Below are 23,868 nucleotides of genomic sequence, written 5' to 3'. Positions count from 1 at the left end.
ATCTTAAAAAAACAAAACAAAACACCAAAACGTAAAAATAGGGAAAAAAACACATACACTAACCCACAATGATGGGTACAGTTTCAATTTAAAATTGACCAAGTTTATTCCTAAAGAAAACAGTTACAGAATACCCTCAGGACTTCTTTACTCCAACAATTAAAACTGCATTAAAAAGCCAATGGGACAGTTTAGAGATGTGAAGGATGGTGGGAGAAACTATTCTTACTCTTTCCTTGGGTGTATGAATACTTGCCCTTTAGGCAAGAGAGACAATGTGATTAATTTCTTAATTCATGTAGTAGTGTTTTAATTCACATAGAATTCTTCTGTGAAGGTCAGAAAAGAAAACCAAAGAATTTGACTGGAGGGATTACAGATGTGAGCTAAATGGTTAGTGCATGGAACTCCAGATTTATCATAAATAACTGATGGGGTGGTGGGAAGGACACCATATTTCCCATAAATTAAATCAGAGGTATTTAAAAAGTATATAGAGATGGAAACTCCAGCCTGCCTCCTCTGAGACAACGGCAGTGGCTGAGAAGCTGCTGTGGAAGGCCCTGCTTCCCAGGGCCTCTCACATTGTGCCTGATCAATCTTTTCTTCAGGATGGGTTCCAAAGCAAAGGGTGACGAGTGATGATTTTTCCCTGTTTTTGGCTTGCTCTGGGAAAGTCTACAATAGAAAACGGCAGTCACTTACTACAAGCCCTGACTGAGTAGGAGAACGGCATCTCCACATGTCAAGTGTCAGGGTTTAACCGTGCTCGTTTGAACGGACTTTTCTCGCCGTGCCGATGGCAGAGCCCTTCTCTTTTCGGTTCCTCCACAGGCTGCACAGGGAAGTCCTGGTCTGTGGCCAGCACCTGTCGGACAGTCATGTTGACTCGAGCAGTTTTCAGGTAGCTGGCACACACCTGCCGGTCTTCTTCTGAACAGGGCTCCACCACTGAGTCTCTGGGGAGCACAGCTGGGAGAGGTGTTGCTAGGCAGCAGGGCAGGCTTTCCAGCTCTGGACTTGGCAGGACCCGAGGGACGGCATGGTTCAACAGGCGGCTGAAACCTGACATTACCATGATGTCGCCGCTGTGCATAAACATGGCGGTGGGGGCTTCATCTCTTTTGAGGCCACCCAGGAGGAAGATAGCAGACTGCCCAAAGCTACAAAAAGACAAGTCAAAAATATGCAACAGTACATGTCTGTTACTAGCCATGGTTGGGAAGGTTATGCCAGTTGTATTATTTTCTAATTTCAGTTGATATTTATTGTTCCCAAACCCTCCATTTTAAATTGTGCTAAGATCCTTCTCTGCTGGTTTATGTCTGAGGGAGCAACCATAACTTGCTACCTTAAGGTAGAACCTACAGAACTGTTGCAAAATAAAATTCAAGGCAAAGCAGTTGAAAAAGTAAATTAAAAATTTAATTTTAAGTGAATGAAAGGATAAACAGGTGGGACTACATCAAGTTTAAAGAGCTTCTTCTGTACAGCAAAAAGACATTACAAGAAACAGATATCTCACTGATTGGGAAAAAATTTTCTCATACAATACTAATGATTGAGCACAAAGATACACAAAGAACTGGTGAAACTCAACAAAATAAACAAACCCATCAAAAAATGGACAGAAGAGCTAAAAAGACACTTCTCCAAAGAGGAAATGCAGACAGCCAACAAGCATATGAAAAAATGTTCAACATCACTTGTAATAAAGGAGATGCAAATTAAAACCACAATGAGTTATCGCCTCACATTAATTAGAATGGCATATTTTAAAACAACTAGCAACAACAAATGTTGGCGAGGATGTGGAGAAAAAGGAATGCTCCTGCACTGCTGGTGGGAATGCAAACTAGTACAACCACTATGGAAACCTGTTTGGAGGTTCCTCAAACTGCTAAACATGGAGCTTCCCTAAGACCCAACAATCCCACTCTGAGGTTCTACCCCAAAGACACAAAAAAAACCTGAACCCCCATGTTTACTGCTGCTTTATTTACAATAGGAAAGACATGGAATCAACCCAAATGCCCCAAAGTAGATGACTGGATTAAAAAGATGTGGTACATATACACAATGGAATTACTCAGCAATCAAAAAAGATCAACACATGCCCTTTGCAGCAACATAGATGGAGCTGGAAAAGATCATGCTTAGGTGAAATAAGCCAGAAAGAAAGTGAAAAATACAGGATGGTTTCACTCAGTGAGCATAAAAGACCAGGGGGAAAAAATTAATAATGAACAACTATATATACCAGAGACATTTTATGGAGTGGGAAATGGGATAAAAAATGGGGGGGAGGGCATAGGACTATGGTGATGGCAGACAGGTGAATTGGTGATGGGAAGCCAACAGGGATTACAACTGAGATGGAAAGAGGCACAAAATGATGTAAAAATAAACTATAAAAATAAAAAAATTTAATTAAAAAATTATACAGGTAAGTGCCACTGGTGCATTTTTTTATGTATTTTTTTTTTAAGATTTATTTATTTGTGTATACAGAACTGGGGTACAGGCCAGAGGTGCAGGGTGAGAGGATTCACTAGAGACAGAGTGGGGAGTAGAACAGGCAGATTGACGAAGTACACTGCTAAGGGGAGCAGCGGGCGGGTCAGGAGAGGTCTGCCGCACCATGTGGATTACCTTTGGGGTGGGCAGGGTTCGAACTCATGCTGAAGTGGCTTTCGCTTCTTAGTGCTGTGCTTTAACCTGCTGCGCCACCAGGGAGGGCTCCCATTAATACATTTTTAAGATTTAAGTGTTCCAATAAAATGAGCCTTTTATTATTATGTTCTAATTTACTTTAAAGATTAAAGATTCTATTCAGTTATTCTTTTTTTCTTTTTCTTTTTTTTTAAGATTTATTTATTTGTACATACAGAACTGGGGTACAGGCCAGAGACTCAGGGGCAGTGAGAGACTTCACCAGAGACAGAGCGGGGAGCAGAACAGGCAGATCAACGAAGTACACTGCTGAGGGGAGCAGCGGGCGGGTCAGGAGAGGTCTGCCTCGCCATGTGGTCACCTCCGGGGCAGGCGGGAATCGAACTCATGCGGAAGTGGCTTTAGCTTCTCAGTGCTGTGCTTTAACCCGCTGCGCCACCAGGGAGGGCCCTCATTTTTTTTTTTTTAAGAAAAAAGGATTTATTTATACCTACAGAATTGGGGTACAGGCCAGAGGTGCAGGGGTGGTGAGAGGACTCTACAGAGTCAGAGTGGGGAGTGGAACAGGCAGGCTAAAGAAGTACACTGCCGAAGGTAGCAGCATGCAAGACAAGAGAGGTCTGCTGTGCCTGTTCAGCTACTCTGTATAAAATTAAACACGTTTAGGGAGACAAGGAGAATAAACTATTTGGGCTTCTGAATTTTTCTCTTCCCTTCCGAAAGGATGCTCACTGTGCCTTACAGCTTTCCACTTGTCTATTTCATGAACACACTGACAATACCTTTCATTACAAAAGGCAGACCCCAAACTTCTTAAGCAGAAATAGCAACTGCTATAGGTCTAGGCTAATTTTATTTGTGATTTATATTAAGGAGCCCAGAAGTGAATGATTATATACAGAGTTCCACCATTTTAAAAAGTTTAATGTTTTTATTTACTTTAGCTAAAAAATGTTTTAGGAAAAGGAATGAAGTTATAAAACATATTCCCAAAACCCTAGATCTAACTTACCTGAATGACAGCAGGGGTTTGGAGTGATCTAGTTCAGATTTGTCCACGTGGATTCCTAGTGTGGAGTCTAATCGATAGTAATTGAGGATACCAGCTTCAGCTCGGAAACCCTGAAACCCACAGGCAGCAGCTACTTGCTCTGAGAGGAAAGCCAGGTCAGAAGGAAAAGGTGTATAATGATCTGCTGAATATTTCTTTGATAAAAGTAGAAAAAATAAGAAAAATAAACAATGATCTCAGAAAACCGTGGCATAAGATTAATTTCAAGCCAACTAACATATGTAATAACATAAACATGATTTCTTCATCCATTTTGGAGGCATCTGGTAATCTAATAAAGAAGTGTCCAAACAGCCAGCACCTGCTGCAGGGCAGGCAGCCTCTGCGCCATGCGAAGTTAGACAGAGAGACTGCCCAGGGAGTCTACACAGGAGGCAATTCCTACACCTCTCTCTAGTATACTTCGATTCCAAACAGGGTAATTCTGTTAGGGTAAAGAACTAACTCAAAGCTGTCACTGAGATGTCTAGGGAAGCATGATAACTAAGTGTAATGTGGTATCCTAGAACTGAAAAACAATTTTGTTAAAAACTAAGGGGCGGCCCTCCCTGGTGCCGTAGCTGGTTAAAGCACAGCACTGAGAATCTAAAGCCTCCTCCACATGAGTTCGATTCCCGCCTGCCCTGGAGGTGACCACGTGGCATGGCAGACCTCTCCTGACCCACCCGCTGCTCTCCTCAATGTCAGGGACCGAGACCAGGACTTTGCCTCCTATGCACAAAACAACACTTGATCGGAACTTAGGGTAAACATCCTGGTTAAGAATGCAGCACACCCAAATCCCTTTTCCCACTCCTTTCTCCCTGCACCTGAGAAAGGTTTTATCTCTGGCTCCTGAGATAAGTGTCCACTCCCTTAAGATGATTACAGATCCCTCCCCTCAAACCCACTGACCTTTAAGACATTAAACCATCAAGACCACCCCCCACCCGCACTAACTGCACCGCCCTCTTTGTATACACATATATATATAGCTGCAGGACACAATAAAGCTCTCTCTCTCCCTCTCCCTCTCTCCCTCCCCCTCCCCCTCCCCCCCCCCCCCCCCCCCCCCCCCCCCCCCCCCCCCCCCCCCCCCCCCCCCCCCCCCCCCCCCCCCCCCCCCCCCCACTCTCGCACTTGTCTCCATCTTTGCCTTTTTCCTTTGGTCAACCCTGGTACCCCAATCCTCGGCCTTGCTGGTCAAGGCCCCTTACACCTCAGCACTTCGTTGATCTGCCTGTTCTGTTCCCCACTCTGTCTCTGGTGAAGCCTCTCACTGCCCCTGAGCCTCTGGCCTGCACCCCAGTTCTGTATGCACAAATAAATAAATCTTAAACAAAACAAAACAAAACAAACAAAAACCTAAGGGGCTCTGTAGTATGAACTTCACAATTTAAGATATTACTACTGACTCATTAAGACAAAGGTATTACACTAATATGTTATTTTTTTAAAGATTTATTTAATTTGTTTACACATACAAGAGTTGGGGCATAGGCCAGAGGTGCAGGGGGTGTAAGGATTCACCAGAGACAGGTAGAGCAGAACAGGCAGGTCAAGTGAAATATACTGGTGAGGGGAGCAGCGGGCAAGACAGGAGAGATTTGCTGTACCATGTGGGTCAGCTCCCTGGCTAGGGCTTGAACTCATGCTGCAGTGGCTGCCAACAGTTTCATAGTGCTGAGATGTAACCCTTTGTACCACCAGGCTTACTAATGTAAGATATTAATAATAGGGAGAATTCCCTTATATAGGAAGGCTCTGTATCATCTTCATTTTTTCCTGTAAATCTAAAACTACCCTAAAGTACAAAATTTATTAAAAAAAAAAAAAGGAACTCAAATACCATTGCCAGTTTGGTTTCAGACCCCTGAGCCTGTAACAATGCTTAGAGCTGATTTCACTGGTTTGATGCTGCTACAACATGCTCAAAACTTCTGACCTGAAACTGGCTTATACCAGGGGCCAAAGGAAGGACATTAAAATGAAAGTAATTTTCAGCACTTACCAACCTGAACGGCCTTTATTTGTTGTGCCTAAAAGTCACAAATACTCTCTTACAAAAAACCAACCAACCCAACAGGGGCATAGCTCTCCCTCACACTCCTCTGCACAGTGTTCACGAGAATGAGAGGCGGCAGTCCCCACGCAGGCAGGGGCACTCTGGCCCTGGCAGCCTGCACTCAACACTCTTCCTTGATGACTTGATGCTCCTCTCTTCTCCCTCTGCTCAAACACCCTGAAATCTGGTTAGAAATCCACATTTGTGTCACATCTCCACTAGTGTCCTATTGTATTCTAGCTGGACCAATAGTGTCACAGACAGGGGAAGAATGTATTCATTTTGGCCAGAAATGAGTTTTTAACTTCAGGGTAAGTGACACTTCTGTGAGAAGTCTCTGACGGATGACCTAGCCTCTTCAATGGGAATGTGTGTCTTATTTTTTTTCTTCTCCCTCTACTGAAATGCAAATAAAGAGCTCCGATCTAATTTTTCAAAACTAAGGGTGTGGAGAACTTTCATGCTTTCAAAGCCATTTTTAGTTTCAGCATTTAGAGCTACTGTTCTAGCACCAGCTCTGCTGGGATGAAGTAAGTTTTTGGGCTTTCAACACTCACTAAACTATGCAATAGCTTAATTCTCTTTCGCTTTCCATGTGCTACTTATTTAGTTTTTGATAATTTTTATTCATTTTAGTATTCTTTGGATATATAAGATCAACAATAAATATCAAAAACCAATAAGCTAACATTTATTGTGGTAATGCATTTAACTGCTTAGAACAATCAGACACTGTTGTGTCACTCATTATTTTGAGCAATTAATGTATTTGTTAATTACTTAGGTTGACAGAAATTATGGAGGTTTTACAAAGTAACCAATAAGTAGGAAGGTCTATACCAATATGTTTTATTTCATTTACGCTCAGATTAGTCCTTTCACTTAGTCACAACTGTCTCACTGAGACAAGAGGCAAGGCGCTGCCAATGATAAAGGAGGTATTTTCTGAAGCATAGAGGTCAGGAAAAAAGAAACTATATCAGGAAAACATGGAATTTACTAACTGTAGAGCATTCTTTCCTATCTTTCTTCAGATTTTATATAGAAGAACTTGATTTTGGAAGTTCTTCTGTGAGTTAATGGAAGATAATACCAGAAATTTAGAGAACTTTTATTTACTCTAGGCAAGTGCTAGATAGAAAACAAATGCTCAACACATTAAATAAATACAATGGAAATAAACATTATAATGGAGAACTGCTCTTGAATTCAGTGGAGAAGAATCTATGTCCCTGAAAACTATTTAGAAAAATATAACTGAAGAGCACATGAAGAAGAAATTTTCTATAGATAAGTTATTTATACCTTCTGAACTATGTCTAACAAGAGATCCTCCCAAAATGGTATAATCTGGTACTTTAAGCGTGGCCAGGAAGAAACCTAACCATGTGATCAGAAGCATAAAAATGTAAAAATAATGGAATTAAGAAAAACTGAATACCTTACTGTCCCAGTTATAGTGGTAGCCTAAGGTTACCCAGCGTAATTTCTCTAGTAAACTTCGGGGTCTTCGTTTATTTAAGTCTTTATACCTGCAGAAATTGGAGACAAAGATTTATTCATCTCAAATGACAGTAAGAGCTCTTTGTGTGGACACTACACTGGAATGTAAATTGATTTTCTAACACATAACAGTTAACTTAAATCTTGACAAGGGAAATTAAAACAAATAAATGAACTGACCATACATTTAAAAGGAAACATTTCTAATTCCTAGTTCTAGACCCTCTTGCTCAATGGGATCAATTTTAAATGCCAAGTCTCCTGCAGTTCAATAATGATAAAACAAGAATGACAGCAGAAATGTCTCCACCTGTCCATGGGAAATGGGACTAAGAGCACTATGGGTAATTGAAAATTTGGCTAATTTGGTTTGCTAAAAGTAGAGGATGATTAATCACAGCTATCACTATGTCTATAATGATGGTGTCTTCCCAGAATTGCAGGTTAGAGAAAAAAGTTTGACAAAATATAGCATACAATCAAAAATAACTGGGTTAACATGACTTCTTCAACCCTGTACAACACAGCTTAGATAATTGAGGCTTAGCTGACAATTAAGGACCATTGTAATTGATTTGGTTTCTGAAATCCCCTTGTTCAAACCACAGGAGGTTTCTGGAAAATAGAGTGGTGTCCTTTCTACAATTATATCTTGTCTGATCAAATCTATGGGATTAACTACTCCTTTTCTAAAGAGGAAACTAATTTGTTTGATTCACCTCTAGATGTCTAAAAACATGAGACGGCAAGATCTATTTTTCTTGTAATTTACATAATTAATCAATTTTTTTTTTGGTCCACGAAACACTGCTGTTTAAAGAAAGATTCTGCTGCTTATGGAGTTGATCTCCTGACAGGAGATAAATGGTATGAAATGAGGGAGGAAATTTAAGGCAGTATACCATCTAGCATTAAAATACAAGACAAGACCTTGAGGGCCACTAGAATTAAGAAAAAGTTGAGCTTAAAGCCAGAAGTCTGATAAGTTAGGACTGCAGAACAGAACTGGGAGCTGTGCATCTACCTGTTTAAACAGGTAGTGGGCAGTAAAGGCACATGTAGGAGCAGAAGCAAAGGATATTAGAGGCTCACACTGGAAGTAGCACTCATTTTGATGTCTGACAGAGTTTACAGAATAAACAGAGGCTATCTGTGTTCACAAAGTTTGCCCTTTAAGAAGGACATCATGACACAGACATACATCAAGACCAGTAGCTAAATGGAGTGGAACAAACACCAATTTGTTTAGAATAGTCGTGGAGGAGAGACCTAGCAGGTTTGATTGCTATCTTTTAAAAGGTTTGTTTACAAGTTTGGTCCTTGCAGACATCTGGAACTTGAATATCAGAACTGTGGCGCATTGTGCTGGAGCTACACAAACAACTAGATTCTGTTGAACATCTGCTTCCCTTTGGACGCCTGAAAGTTTGTATGCATCAGGTGGAGTATGCTTGAGCGACCAGCTCCTAGTAAAAACCTGGCCATCACGCTTCCCTAAGCAGACATCTCATACATGCTGCCCCAAGTTGTTGCTGGGGGAATAAAGCACATCTTGCACGACTTCCCTGGGAGATGTCCTGGAAGCTTGTACCTGCTTCCTGTAAGTTCTTCCTCTGCTGATTTTTCTCTGTATTCTTTCACATAATAAATCATATCCATGAGTACAACTAAAATGTTGAGTCCTGTGAGTAACATGGTGTATCACTGAACTGGGGTGTGGCTTTGGGTAACCCTGGCACAACAGGAGACAGACAACACTAACAATATAGGGCGGGTGTCTTGCTCCTGTGGCCTGATTTGCAGCCTGTCACTGCAGGGAGGAGAGTTGGAGAGTGGAGGAGAGGTATGTAGAAGACTTAAAAGGGGCTTGCCAAGGCTGTCTTTGGCAAAGACAACAGCAGCTGTTAAACCTGATGTGGTATCTCCTTCTGTCAGCTTTTGGGACCTGTTCAACCCCCTTGTGCAGTCCCCTCTGAGGCCTCAGCAGCCCCACTTTGCCAACCCTTTGCCCATGAAGGAAAGGGTATTTTGGGCATTTTACTGGGACTCTATTACTAGGAATATTCTGTCTTCTCTCTTTATATACACCAATTCAGTTAAAAAACTAGGAAACAAACAAACCAATGTAAGGGAAGAGATATAGTAGGTTTGGCCAGTGATGGCAACAGGCTGACTGATATACTATGAATAACCACCATCCATTATTTATATTTTCTGTGTGTAAAAACTAAGAGCACGCAAAGTTGCTATTAATACAGGTCTACCATTGTTTCTTCAGTTAAAGATACAAATAAAAGAATTTCCTGATATTCTTCTCCAGAGGACATACGCTATTTCAATAGCCTTGAGAAAGAAAAATAGTTATGATTCCTTTCTGGACTCACTGATTTGTGCTCAATGGCAACACAGATGTAGTTATAGCATACATGCCTATCCTGAAAAAGAATTCATTCTATTTATTTTCCTTTTCAAGATATTATTTGGTACCCAAATCCTTATTTAAAGTCAGTCTCAATGACAGGAGACAGAAAAGGAAGATGCTGAAGTGAGCAGTATAAACTTGGCTTCCACAACTTAATAGTGCCTTGAGTATCCAGGTGACAAGAGTTATACAGAAAGCTTTAGCCTCTTTACTTTTTGCCAAACATTAATGGTCATCAGAATCACCATCAGGGCTTGTTAAAACTCACATGACCAGGGCCAGGCCTATAAATTCTGACTCATCAGGTCTAGGGTCGGGCCTAAGAACCTGCATTTCTATTAAGTTTGCAAGTGTTACTGAAGCTGTTGGTTTGGGACCATGCTATGAGAAACACTACTCCAGCCAAAATTAAAAATCCAAATCTTTTTTAGTTGAGTAAGAACCAGACTAGTCTGAGCAAATGACTGGGCTCACTCTAAGTATTATAATGGTCTCATTTAAAGTATTAAAGTAGAAGTAAAGAGGAAAGGATTAACTTAACTTCCATACAGAGGGTATCAATGGAAAAAAGTTTTCACACACACAAAATATATACAAAGCATTTCCTAAGCTAACTAATGGAAATAAAGCTTTTACTTATATTTCCCCTTATCTTATTCTTTAAAACATTATTTTTGAATAGATAATATATTCACATAGTTTAAAAGGTACAGCCAGTATCTATTAATTCTTTAAATATATTTGATAACTGTTATGCACTGAAGAATTAAAAAGTAGGGCAAGAGTTTATGATAAAGAATGGGGGGAAGCAGGGAACTATTGTAAACTGAGTAAGGGAATCATCTCACCTAAGATGACATTAGAACAAGGAACTAAAGGGAAACATGTCCTTGGTTATCTAAAGGAAGAACTTTGCAGGCAGAAGGAAAAGCTTGTACAAAGAATCTGAGCAGGCCTGATGTGTTCAGGGATTAGCATGCAGGTTAACATGGCTAGAGAAGAATAAATGCAAAGGGCTGGTAGGAGGTGAGATGGGAGAGGTGGCTGGGGCCAGATCATCTAGGATATGGTAAAGACACTGGATTTTATTTTAAGTGTGATGTGTTTCTCTTTTCCCCTGGTTCTTGGGATGGAAATTTAAATCCACTGATTTCCTGAGGGATAGCATTGGTTTTGTCCCTCACAGCAGGACTTAAAGGTAGACCTGCGTTTAGGCTAAGGAGATGACACAGGTTGTGAGCTGGCACCTTAGGAAGACCAACACTCTGACTAGGTTGCAGTTTTGAGTCAAGTAATCATCAGCAGGAACGCAAGGAACAGTTTAGGGGCTAAAGAAGGAGTTCAATCAATCATAATCAGGTAGCAAAACCGTAAATAAAACTCTGGACACTAAGGTGTGGGACAGCTTCCTGGGAGGGCAAAGGGCTTGGAGGTCATGGAAGCTGCTTTCCAGACATGGCTCTGTCTCTCTTCATTTATAGCCTTTAAAACACAATTGTAATCATAAGTATAATCTTTCCTGACTTGTGACTCTCCTGAGTGTGACTCTCCTGAGGGGAGTCATGGGGATATTCTTGAATTTGTAAACACTTGGTTAGAAGTGTGGGTTGCCTGATATTTCTGAAACTTGTGATTTTAATGTTTGAAGCGAAGGAAGACTCACTAGGGACCATGCCCTTCACTTGTGTCTGTGCTGATTCTGACAGTTTGTATCAGAAATGAACTGTTGCAGATGAGAAACCTTAAGAGAAGAGACTCTTTTGTAGAAAATAGACTGAAGGGGGGACAAGAAAAGACCAAGGAGGCTGGCTATAAGGCTACTAAATTAATGGTGCTTTAGACTAAGCTGATGGAGATGAGATGTTGAGAAATGATTTTATTTGCCTATAGACTCTACAGTATTTCTGAGAAGGTTGGACTTAAGATTGTTTAGTGGCTGCTTTCTACCACTGGAGTTCATCAAGTTGACCGATCTGGTCTCATGCTGGTGGATGCTAAAGGTATTTCTCTTTTTTCTATTACAAATAATGCTGCTTGTAGTCTTGCGCAGGAATCCCTAGCTATACTATTCACTAACACTGCATTTTTTAAAAAAGATTTATTTATGCATACAAGAACTAGAGTGCCAGTTAGAAGTGTGTATATGTGGGGGTGGGGGGGAAAGGCAGTGAGAGGATTTACCAGAGACAGAGTAGGAAGCAGAACAGGCAGACTGACTGAAATACACTGCTGCGGGGAGCAGTGGGTAAGACAGAAAAGGTCTGTTCCACCATGTGGGTCAGCTCCTTGTCAGGGATCGAACTCAAGCCACAGTGGCTGGAACTATAGCTTGACAGTGCTGAGATACTACCCCGTGCTACTAGGGAGGACCCATTAACAATAAAATTTGAACAGTACAATTAGGTGCCCGAATTTTGTGAACAGACCTCTTTTTGATTCTAAATCCAAATATTTTTTCTTCATTTACTACTTAAAAGATTCTTCTTCCTTGACAATTAGCTAGCTACATGATTATTCCCATAATATATTATGATCTCTATTTCTGTAACTGCTGAAAACTAATTCTATGTTTAGGTCTCTGTCTTCAACTAAACTACAAATGGTGTCATGTCTGTTTTGAAACTCTAAAACAAGCAGTCTCTAACACACAGCAGAAACTCCATAGATATATGCTGAATAAACACAGATACATACCTCTTGGGTTCCTGTTTCACAGAAAAACTTAATGTTTAAATACTGCTGCTTTCCTTCTCCAAACAGTCTTGTTTTTCTGACTGGCAAACTCCTAATCATTTATCAAGACTAACTCAAATGGACAGTGTTAAAATAAGAGGATAATGAACCCAATTTTAAAAAATCATTTTATCTTCCTTGACATCTCTTCCCTGCCTAGCAGAATCATTTCTTCCTTTGGCCTCCCATAGAATTTTTTCTACACACATATGGTATTACTTTCTGAGCTCTATTACAATGATTCCTACTTATACCGAGTTTCTGTCAGAGTATTTTGCTCTGTACCTTAATGTCACACCTCGTACACAACCAACCCTTAAATACTTGTGGACTAATAAATGATGTTGAAATCAGATTAAGGTACAAACATTAATTCTCATGAATTATGACCTATCATAAATTAGCTAGTAGTATTAACTTCATCTAGAGGAGAAATAAGCTGTCAGTGTTACATATCCCTAGGACACCAGTCTTTTTAAAGTAACTCACTTTAGAAAAAAGCTGAAGCTGAATGAAAATGGATTGTGTCATGATTAATGAAGATGAACTCAATATCTAAGCCATCATAAGCAAATCTTTAAAATGGATCTCAATTTAATATAACTGTCAAAGCATCTGTCCATACATTCCTGGGGGAAAGAATATAATCATGCTGCATTTGCAAACAAGGGGAAAATAAACAAGCCAGTCACTTTCATTACGCTGTTTAAGATTAGTTGGGAAGATCTGTGATGACTCCCGCCAAATTCCTGCAATTTACTGTGAGTTAAGACTTACCTCAGGAACTCTTTGCTCTGTTCCCACAGATCGTGGGTTTCTTCTATAGTCATGTGTTTGTCCAGGTTACATACATTAGGTTTCTGGCAATATAACTTCAGGCACTGCTTTATCCAGTGCCACTGGTAACCTGGGAGGAAGGGGTTTGGGATAAAAATAAACCCTATACAAAAAAAAAAAAGGGGGAAATTCCCCATTAGTTATTCAAATAAATTATTTTTGCTGCTACCCTTATCTCACTTCTCTATTTTTTTTTTTTTAAAGATTTATTTATTCGTACAGAACTGGGGTACAGGCCAGATATGCGGAGGGTGAGAGGACTCACCAGAGACAGAGTGGGAAGCAGAACAGGCAGATCGAGGAAGTACACTGCTGAGGGGAGCAGTGGGGCGGGTCAGGAGAGGTCTGCCTCGCCATGTGGTCGCCTCCGGGGCAGGCGGGAATCGAACTCATAGGGAAGTGGCTTTAGTTTCTTAGTGCAGTGCTTTAACCCACTGCGCCACCAGGGAGGGCCTCACTTCTCTATTATTTACCTCCCATCTCCTTTTGATTATGCCTCATGGTCTCCTGACTGAAAAGCAAATATTCTCGTTCTCATCCTGCAACATTAGAGGATGGAAGTTCCTTCAAGTTAATGAAATGCTTTTGGACCTGAACATCAGACATCAGGTATTTATGCAAATATCTCTTGCTTTCTGGATTAGTGTCAAGAGAAACAAATATTCCACACCTTTTAATTGTGTCGCCTCAAAGCAAACCTTTTTTTTTTTTATTAAAAAGTTTATTTTTCAAAGCAAACCTTTTAATTTAAACTGCCAAAAGTCTTCCCTGAAATTTTCATCAGGTATAATAAATAAAGTCATGTAAGACCTCTCTATTTTATTTACTGCAGGTACAGAGAACTAGACACTGAATTTACGTAATAAATAAACCTGAAAGTTACATTCTAATGAATGTACCACTGCTTATTAATCTATAATCTCTCAAATTTCAAATTTATCCTTCTTTTTGGCTCTGTCATGCTGGGAGGGCCCTGAGGAAGATTCTGAAACTTGTGTAAGATCAAACAGTGAAGATAGAGCCAGGACATGAATCTGGGTAGCTTAGAACCAGAACCAAGGTCTTAACCACTAGTCTTCAATGCTTCCTGTCCCTTCCTGTATGTGGCAGCTCCTCAAATGTTTGATGCTATCAAGTGCACCATTTAAGTCTACTCTTCAGACTCATTGCCTGGTCTTTAGACCCATCACTCTCTGTTTACCTGTGCGAGGAAAAGTTACAGTGTACTCAGGTTCCCTCAGAACAAGCAGGGCCCAGAGAGTCTGACAGGGTCTTGTCAGCGTAAGAGGAGACTGTCATCTACTGTGTTTTAGACATTTTATTTCTATTAAATGCAGTTTATAACAGCAGGGAGGATAAAATAAAGGACACAATAACATCTAACTTAAATGATGAAATTTAAAGTGAAATCCTAGAAAACCTCAAAAAGCAAGTATAGTAACTTGACTATAGAAGACTCAGGTGGGTTTGGTAATCTTATGTGAACAATCTGTTAAGGGAAGAAGGCACAGTAGTAGAGAAACATGGTCTTGCAACAGGAGGGAGGCCTGAAAAATTGAAGGGCGGTGTTCAAGAATAAGAATACATAAAAGGCTACTGGTGACACATGCTCTCCATTTATAGAGAGTAACGCTTTCACATACAAATGTAAAACTCCAACTCTTTGTGACTTCAGTCATAAGACTCAAGTATCTTGTTCCTCAGTACAGAAAGGAAGCATGCAAGTCCTTTAGTAGGAAATACTAAATTGTTACACCTGTCTGTGTTATTAACACACACTTTGGTGGTTACAATGTATTATGAGCTGTAGCATAAATGGACCTGACCTTTACTACAATGAAAATTAATTTTTTGGGGGAAATTTCTTGTTTTCAATCCATAGTTGAAATCACAAATGGCTGTATTAACTTTATGTCCTCTGGAAAGAAAGGGGATGACAGATACTAAGATTATTTGGCCAAATAAGACATTTATCATCTAAACTTATCTAAAAAAGTTTGGGATAATTAACAGCCCCATGATCATAGAAAGATTAGTAACATTATCCACTATTCATTAGAATCTTAATTTCTCTGTCTGTAAGGTGAGCTATCCAGTATCACTAAAATTCAAAATTCTTCACTAGCCTATTAGAACTTTTGATCTCATTAACTGTAACTCTCTTTTCAAAGGTTTAGCCTTGATGACAGCAACAATTTTGTCATTTGAGAATATAGGACTTTTGCGACTGATCATTATGAATTATTCCATCATTCGAAGTGGTATTTCAGACAGCAGGTATTATGGTAGGGGCTCCAAGTCAGTGTCTTTAAATTTTTTTATTTGTGGCTGGTATGTTATTTTCTGTGATATAAGGTAGATACTACAGATTCGTATTCTATCTTTTGGGAATGCTAAATGGAAATTTTAGATGAGGCAGAATTTAGGAATGGAACATTTCTGTGTGTTTAGTTTTGTCCATTTATTTGCTTATTGCTCCTCCTTTGAAATCTGACAGATCGTCAAGTGACTTCACCTTCGGAGGTGAGCTGCACTCACCGGGATAGCCTTCAAGTCCGTAGGCTCGCCACTTGCTGACTGGCTGAAGTCCTGCTCTATGTGCATCATGCTCACTCACGGAGGACACACTTAGCTGAGATCTGAACACCTGGCAGGAAGGAAACATAAGTCAGATGGCTAGAGCTATTTACAGGTTAACTCAGATATCCTCTACCTCGAAGAACATTTTTGGTATGGGAGAAAGAAATTTTAAGTCTGGGCTGGGATCTTGAACTTAACTCTACTACTTTATTTTAAAGATTTATTTGTGCATACTGAACTGGGGTACAGGCCAGAGGTGCAAGGGAGGATTCACCAGAGACGGAGTGGAGAGCACTGAAATACATCACTGAGGGAGTGAGCGGGTCAGGAGAGGTCTGCCACATCGTGTGGGTCACTTCCCTGGCTGGGGATTGAACTCATGCTGCACTGGCTGCTTCATGGTGCTATGCTTTAATTGGTTACGCCACCAGGGAGGGCCTTCTATTACTTTCTAGATATAAGACTTTCAGGTAAGCCACTTAACCCTTTAGACTATATCCTCATCAATATACTAACAGTTACATAAAACTAAATGGTAATGAGAAGCAGGCTAATTTGGGGCTTCAACATGATTGTTTCCTGATCCTACACCTTTGTGATTTTTGAGGACTCTTGATCATGAAAGGTGTTTGGTGTACAAGAATACTCCAGCCAGTTAAGGCTAACAATGTTTCTGAAGCATATATACAGTTGGTGTTTATGCAGATCTAATAAGGAATACAAAACTGGGGAGGATGAGAGAATGGAAGGAGAGCTCTAATCAGACAGAAGAAATGTTTCAATAAAACACTGGGAATCCTGCTTGATAAAAATAATTACATATATATGTATTTTAGACAAAACTTTACATTGAAACTTAGACTTTTGCCTTTGTTAATTACTTAGGAAGCTTATAAAAAATTCTTTGCATGTAAGAGAGCATATGGTAACTTATTTAATTGGTTAAAAGATCCAACATGTCACCACTAAAGGACATGTAGATAAAGAAACTTTATTCTGTTATAAATAATAAACATAAGATATGGCTTTCCTTAGAAAACAAATATTTTCTTCCAGAAAGATAAAATCTTTTATCCTCACAACTCTGCCAGATAAATACCTGTAAGTGGTTGGTGTATAACCACATAATAAAATGTCTACTTGGACCTTTCTTAAGAGTTCTGACCAGCTAACTTCTTCAGGTAGCTATGGGCTGATAAAATGCTTTTATTTTAAGTATTCTGTAATCATTTCTTGGCGTGACCATACTTAATACTGTACTGCAATTCTACAGCATCCTCAGATCTAAAGTTTGTGAATCTGTCTTATTACATATTATGCTGATCCAAACCACTGAGTTTATTTATTTATTTTTATTTTACAAAAGTTCAAACCACTGAGTTTTTAAAAGATTTTACTGTTCCTTTCTTTATGCACTACCAACGATCATTTTCTCCAATGTGCTTCCCGAATTTGCTATTTTGAATCTGCTCCGAGTTGGGGAACAAATATCCAAGTTTTTATGTACTTAATAGGTAAAGCATTTACTGACTTGCCTTCAAGGTACTGTGCTACAAAATGTCTCCTAGGGATTGTTTCCACTGTAAATGTATATATTATGGTAAATTATGGGTAAATGGCTCTGAATGGGGAGGCTCTGGGATGAGAAAACGATGATATTACAACTACAGACTTATTCTGACAACGCTTACCATTTGCTAACAAAAGTTAGCTGGGTTAGAAGGTGCTAAGAAGCTGAGTTCTAGACCAATACGGTGTTACCATAGCATTTCATTTTATTTAGAGCTGTTATTAAGCTTGAAAAGGATGCCGCATGCAACAATTCGTGGACAACATGAAGAAGAAATGAAGAGATCAAGGTTAAAGATACTGTAAAGAAAATCAGCATTACACTGCACATGCAGTTCTCCCTGGGCCCCCTCTCCCCCCACGCCACTTCTGTATTAATTTCTTAATTTCCTTGGGGAAAGGTGGAAATAATGGATGGCGCTTGGGTTCATTTGCCCTATGCGGTCCACTCTGAGAGGCTATCTCATCAGAATCTCTTTTGTCCCCTATCTAAAAGGCCCAGAGAAAACAAGGGCCAGTTTTAAGGGCAGCGGCTATCTAATAACATCAGCCCCTTTCAATTCTGAGATCACCCAGGGAGTTTTTCACAAACTGCAGAAGGCTACACATCTCACGGGTTTTAACACAAGTCGAAGTATAAATTGCTCAAGGACAAGTAACGGAAAGACAAAACACCAATTCAAAGGCATTTCTGGCCCGAGGTAGCAAAATGGTCGCGTGAAGAAATCGGCAGCAAAGCTCTTCGTCGCAAATTTTGATGCTTCATGGGCAGTTCAACTTCGCGTCCGTTGAGGGCGAGAACCATTCACAGCAATCAGTCTGTAAGCGAAAAGACGCGAGGAGGACACTGAAGTCCCTCCAGGAAGCGAGGCGAGGCGAGACGAGGCGAGGCGACGGGGAGAAGCGCGCCGTTCGTCCCTCCGTACCTTGAGGGCACCGGGCCCGGTGCCGCAGGTTGCTTGAGCCGCCGAGAAGTCGATGACGCCTCCCAGGTCTGCGGTCCCGGGGCGGCTCTGCCGGTAGAAGCGGAAAAGCTTCCGAAAGGCGTCCTCTCCGGGTTCTGCCGCCAGCGTCGCCATAGAGCCCACGGCCGCCGCCATCTTCCCCATTTCGCCGCCTCCGTTCTTCTGACCCGGAAGCAGATTCTCTTGCTCCGGGATCCGGCAGGTTCTTCCGGGGTCGCGATCACGGGTCACGAAGGTGGGTCAGCCTGAAAATGGCGGCTTCTGCGGTGAGAGGCGCTCTGGCGCTGCGTACTGGCATGGGCCGGCACGTTGCTTTTGTCAGAAGAATTCCCTGGACCGCTAACGCAAGTGAGTGATGCATGGTCTGTACTTTTGAGGTCCAAGCACTTCTCTTAAGCTCTGCTTGCTGCGGAGCAGTCAGTGAGCGTGCTTGGAGCAGGGGGCTGAATTAGCTCCCGAGCAAGCCAGTGAGCGCAGAGAAACTTTGCTTCCAGTTATATCCCTCCAGGGACAGTCCTTGTGTTAAGCATTCAAGATCATCTGCCCTTCGCAGTGATTTGGTGGGATGGGTTTTTATAATCTTGAAGGTTTAAGGTTCTGCAGGGATCCGTTTGACTGTAGTGTGCAGATAGATGCAGAGTGGCAAGATTGAAGGCGAGGAGACGAGCTGAAGGCAGTTTTTGTAATTTAGCTCAGAAATGAATACCTGCGTGGTATCCGGGAGGGTCAGATCTATTTATATAGCTTTAAAAAATGAACAACCTTTCGTGAATGAGAAGTGGAATGACGTTTAAGTTGATGTTAGTGAATTCTGTTAAAATTAGGAGTAGTTCGGAAGAGGAATAGGAGTAAAGATAGAATTTGTTGGGTTTAAAAAACCTATAAGGTCTCTCTGGCTGTTATACCGAAGAGATTGTATATTATGATTGAGATGCCCCCAAGTCATCTGTTAGTGTTAAGAATTCCAACTGTGGGCTCTCCCTGGTGGCGCAGGGGTTAAAGCACAGCATTTAAGCTCTAGGAAGCCACTGAAGCACAGAGTTCGATGCCCACCAGGGGGTTGACCCATATGGTGTGGCAGACCTCCTAAACTGCCCGCTGCTCCCCTCAGCAGTGTTTTTCAGTACACCTGCCTGTTCTGCTCCCCACTTTGTCTCTGGTGAATCCTCTCACCCACCACACCTCTGGCCTGTACCCCAGTTCTGTAAGCATAAATACATAAATCTTAAAAAAAAAAAAATCCAACTGTGCCATTTATTAGCTGGGTAATCTGAATAACTGAAGGTAATTTGGGGAAAGGGCCTCAGCCTTATCTTCAACAAATGGAGTCAATAATATCTATATCAAGTTTGATTCGGTCAAATGAGTTTGTGTAGACTTTTTAGACATGCTAGATGCAGATAAGGTACTCAAGTAATGGTTATTTTCATGATTACTAAAATCAGAGCTATGGGAGATGTCAGGAGTAATGAACTCTCACCAACATTGAGTTTTGTTAGCTGAAGTTTTAAGATAGTGTTCTCTGCCCTCCCTGGTGGTGCAGTGGGTTAAAACCCAACACTGTGAAGCTGTCCCTGGCCACTGCAGCAGTAGTTCTATCCCCTGCCAGGGAGCTGGCAGACCTTTCTTCTCTCGCCTGCTGCTCTCTTCAGCAGTGTGTTTCAGTAGATATGCTTGTTCTGCTCCCCACTCTGACTCTGGTGAATCCTTTTACCCCCGCACCTCTGGCCTATACCCCAGTTCTTGTATGCCTAAATAAGTCAATCTTCAAATATTCTCTATATGCTTACCAATGTCTAAAATTCCATTCTCACTTTTGTAAATATTTGTTTCAGGTCAGCACCCTTAATTTTTAAAAATTTATTTATGTATACAAGAACTGGGGTACAGGCCAGAGGTGCAGGGGGTGGGAGAGGATTCACCAGAAATGGAATGGGGAGCAGAACAGACAGAGCTACTGAAATACACTGCTGAGGGGAGCAGCAGGCAAGACAGTAGAGGTCAGCTGTGCCATGTGGATCTCCTCACTGGCCAGGTATCAAATTCGTGCTGCAGTGGCTGGGGACAGCTTTATAGTGCTGGGACTTAACTCCTTGTGCCACCAAAGAGCGCCCTCAGCCTCCTTAAAATGAAAGAATGGGATGAGTTACACTCCTCTTAGATTTTGTGGCCCAGGAGTGAGTAGCAAGAAGAAAAATAGATTGACTTGTGCCCCCATCTTCCCAATTTGTAGTGGGTAGAGACTTGGTCTGTGGCAATGCTGAGTGGTTTCATTAGCATCTTCTGGATGCAGGTTTTCAGACCATAATGGGCTGTTTAAAAGCCTGTCTCTGGTGAATCCTCTCAACTCCCACACCTCTGGCCTGTACTCCACTTCTTACATGCATAAATCAATCTTTAAAAAAAAAAAACCTTAAAGAGTCTACATAGCATATAACTGAAAGTTTCTCAGTTCATTCAACTATTTAAGGAGTATCTAGTACATGATAGGTATTATTGGTGTTTGCAGCTGTTTTTCTTAACAATTGTAAGTGATATGGGAAAAGGGCATTTTTGGGGAAATGAGTGTTTTCTAGGAATTTTATTACCTGGTTTAAAATGTGTCTGACACTATTTTATTTATTCTGCAGTAACGTGTTCTCTGAGGTTCTGATCTTGATAGATGGATTTGACCAACCGTGTAGAATTCTTCAGAAATTTAGGCCCTGTTACTTATTGAAGGATTACAGGACATACATTTCTCCATTCAGCTAATATTGCCCTCTTGTGTTATCAGTCACTGTAGACACAGTGGAACCAACATTCAGGCTGCTTATGGTGTAATTGTGGTGCTAAAGTGTAGGTAAAGACTTATAACAAATACAGGTAGTTGTTGATCAAATGAGGCAATTTGGAATAAGTAGGGGAATAAGCAGGTAATATGAAATGCATATCAGCAAAAGTGCAAGCACTGTAGTTCAAAAGAGAAAAGATCATGTTTTTTGATCATCAGGATTATATATTATTCATTATGGAGACTCTTAAAAATGGCTAATATATTGTCTTGTATAGCAGAAGGTGCCCAATAAAATAATAAAGATGTATTTGGCCTGGGTACCTAGTATGAAGCTATTCAGTATTTTGGTGGGGGATGAAGATGACGGTCAACTCAGCAGTTTATCAATGCATGTCTCCATTCCCTCAAATCTGGTGTGTTGCAGTTTTAGAGTCAACATCATAGCTGTTTTCTAAATCTTAAGGCTCCAAGGAACTGCAAAGTAGCTTCTGTTCACAATAAATTTGGGAACTTTAGAAACTTTTGGTTTTTGCAGTCTAGAGAATACAAAATACATTAACTACTTTTAATATTTTCCCTTCCCGTACAGTTGAGCTGAGAGAACATTTTGCACAATTTGGTCATGTAAGAAAATGCTCTCTACCTTTTGTGAGTATTATTTAAAAAAGCATTCATGTTAACGGCAAATTTTTAATTTTTTGTTCATTAGAACATGTCAACTTAGATGGGTTTCTAATGGAAAGTTGTTTGGTATCTTTATTATATTATAATAAAATTATGGGTGATACTGATACCGTATCCTAGGTATTTGTTATTGTTAAATAAATTAACACAAGCTTTTTGGCTTAAGACAACTTATATATATCAGTGCTGCCTTTTGTGTGAGGGTAAATAACAAAATTATTTGAGAAATCTACTAGGTAAGGGTATTTTTTAATATTTTTTTCCCTTCTTTTTCATTTAGGAGCATGTAATGGCAACAGTGGTAGTAATAAGGGTGATTGTCTCATAAATTACCAAAGTGCATCTAGGTATTTTTGGCTAAATTTTCTAGTTTGTAGATGTGAAGAAATTATAAACAGACTACTTCCTTATGCTATCTAAATTTCTCTTGACTTGCTGCAAGATTTGTATATAGAATGAAACAGAGCTAGATTACCCATATTTTACTTCTTGAATGGCAGCAGAAAATAGAAACAGGGATTAATCCTTGGTTAGCTAGGAGGGTGCGTGTGTATTAAAGCAAGGCTTTTGGTATGGTCAAGTGTGTATTACCCTGTTCTGGCAGAAGGAAAATATGGTAGTTTGCTTTGGAGCTCGGAGTTACTGATTTTTCTCCTAAATTTCTAATTTTTAGGACAAAGACACTGGCTTCCACAGAGGTATGGGCTGGATTCAGTTTTCTTCAGAAGAAGAACTTCATAATGCACTACAACAGGAAAATCATGTTATTGATGGAGTAAAGGTACATGTTGTTCTGTATCCTATTTATGAGCTTTCGGTATATTGATTTAAATAGGTCAGAACATGGAGTGACAGGGACATTGGGTGATTTGTGGTGGCAGTAGTCTGCCTGATTCTATAAGGTCTAAAGAAGGAATACTTTCATTTTGCTAAATGCAAGAGTGGGATCTTATACTTATGATCTAGGCAGAACTGGATTGAAATCCTATTTTTTGTACTTACTATGTGACCTTGGATCAGATGATTTACAATTTTTAATTGCTGTTCAGAGGGTCTTAAGGACAAGAAACAAATAACATCCTCTTGTCTTAATGGTACTGACTCACTAATAGTCTGTTTTAAAGTACCACTTTTCAGATGAATGTTTCTGTGGACATTGCCTTTCCTTATAGTGCTTATTTGATTTTTTCAGCTCCATGTTCAAGCCCAAAGACCAAAAGTTTTGCAAGGGGATCAAACATCTGATGAAGAGAAAGATTTTTGAGACTATTAGCTGGCTATTAAATAAACAAAATGGAAATTTTTGTCTGAATGTTTTTATTTGAAACAAATAGTTGCACCAAGCAGAGCTTATTTTCCCCACTCCAAATTAAAACAGTGCGATGGGGCAAACATTTGGCAGGTTAGTTCCAATATATGATCATCCTACTCACTGTAGTTGGGTAACTTCATTCATAAGTAATTGTTCTTACACAAAATATTAACCCCAAAGTACTAATGTCACACAAAAGGAAATGGTTTTAATTTTGTGTGTGGGGAGCATGTTCTATAAATGCCAAAAGGTGGGGGGCAGGGCGGGGGGAGAGACAAACACAACCCACTCTTTAAAAAAACTAAATAGTTCAAAGTAGAATTTACCATCTTCCCCCTTTCTCCCATAATAAAAAGTAGCGCTAGGTCTGACACCTAGATTTGGTTTTTATCCTGGTGATTTACAAAGTGTTTCCCCGTATGACTTGCATCATGAGGGTTTGAATAATAGTTCATTACTGTGAAGAGAGGTGTCTCTTACTCCTTTCTCCTCTTCTTGCCTTCATGCTCGTGCTCCTTGGGGCGGCTGCTGTCTGAGGGTCTTTTAGAGCCACCGTGCTGTTTGGCTTCTTCCAAAAACTTGTCCAAACCAAAAGGATCTTCCTCAAACTGAACAGGTCCTTCTCGGCCTCTCTGTCTACGATCTGAACCAGAAAACTCCTTATCAGGAACAAATCTAGGGGAAAAGAGAAAGAACTT

General features: G+C 40.4%; 3 protein-coding genes across 4 annotated transcripts in view; 1 reads left to right on the top strand and 2 right to left on the bottom strand.

Annotated features, from left to right (window-relative positions):
• ALKBH1 (alkB, alkylation repair homolog 1 (E. coli)) lies at window positions 1-18,630 on the bottom strand. Of its 2 annotated transcripts, XM_012724556.1 has the most exons (7): window positions 18,360-18,449; window positions 17,556-18,252; window positions 15,823-15,931; window positions 13,225-13,387; window positions 7,231-7,321; window positions 3,686-3,879; window positions 1-1,163 (listed from the first exon to the last, which is right to left on the bottom strand). In XM_012724556.1, the coding sequence occupies exons 2-7, from the start codon at window positions 17,556-17,558 to the stop codon at window positions 746-748; spliced, it is 978 nt and encodes a 325-aa protein (XP_012580010.1). In that variant the 5' UTR covers window positions 17,559-18,252; window positions 18,360-18,449; the 3' UTR covers window positions 1-745. The 2 variants fall into 2 exon arrangements, with proteins under 2 accessions (XP_012580010.1, XP_004681718.1); XM_004681661.2 differs by lacking the exon at window positions 17,556-18,252 and having other exon boundaries at window positions 18,360-18,630.
• SLIRP (SRA stem-loop interacting RNA binding protein) lies at window positions 18,600-23,162 on the top strand. Its single transcript, XM_004681660.2, has 4 exons — window positions 18,600-18,746; window positions 21,764-21,822; window positions 22,532-22,639; window positions 23,051-23,162. The coding sequence occupies exons 1-4, from the start codon at window positions 18,650-18,652 to the stop codon at window positions 23,120-23,122; spliced, it is 336 nt and encodes a 111-aa protein (XP_004681717.1). The 5' UTR covers window positions 18,600-18,649; the 3' UTR covers window positions 23,123-23,162.
• Window positions 23,159-23,868, bottom strand: part of SNW1 (SNW domain containing 1) — a 33,051-nt gene continuing 32,341 nt past the window's right edge. Inside the window, exon 14 of the mRNA XM_004681658.2 lies at window positions 23,159-23,845. Within this exon, the coding sequence (XP_004681715.1) occupies window positions 23,647-23,845 (199 nt within the window). The 3' untranslated portion in view covers window positions 23,159-23,646. The remainder of the gene's footprint in view (window positions 23,846-23,868) is intronic.

The sequence above is a fragment of the Condylura cristata genome, unplaced genomic scaffold (genome assembly GCF_000260355.1).
Source record: "Condylura cristata isolate star-nosed mole 26May11 unplaced genomic scaffold, ConCri1.0 scaffold00013, whole genome shotgun sequence".
Lineage (NCBI taxonomy): Eukaryota > Metazoa > Chordata > Mammalia > Eulipotyphla > Talpidae > Condylura > Condylura cristata.
The sequence above is the reverse complement of the archived record's forward strand: the minus strand, read 5'-3'. Positions and strand labels throughout refer to the sequence as shown.

Excerpts from the sequence above, each read along its gene's own strand:
- ALKBH1 (XM_004681661.2), bottom strand. The coding sequence starts at position 18,542 with ATGGGGAAGATGGCGGCGGCCGTGGGCTCTATGGCGACGCTGGCGGCA. Across the intron at positions 13,388-15,822 it reads CGGACTTGAAGGCTATCCCG|GGTTTATTTTTATCCCAAAC; the intron begins GTGAGTGCAGCT and ends TTTTTTGTATAG. Across the intron at positions 7,322-13,224 it reads CAGAGCAAAGAGTTCCTGAG|GTATAAAGACTTAAATAAAC; the intron begins GTAAGTCTTAAC and ends CAATTTCTGCAG.
- SLIRP (XM_004681660.2), top strand. The coding sequence starts at position 18,650 with ATGGCGGCTTCTGCGGTGAGAGGCGCTCTGGCGCTGCGTACTGGCATG. Across the intron at positions 21,823-22,531 it reads GAAAATGCTCTCTACCTTTT|GACAAAGACACTGGCTTCCA; the intron begins GTGAGTATTATT and ends TCTAATTTTTAG. Across the intron at positions 22,640-23,050 it reads ATGTTATTGATGGAGTAAAG|CTCCATGTTCAAGCCCAAAG; the intron begins GTACATGTTGTT and ends TGATTTTTTCAG.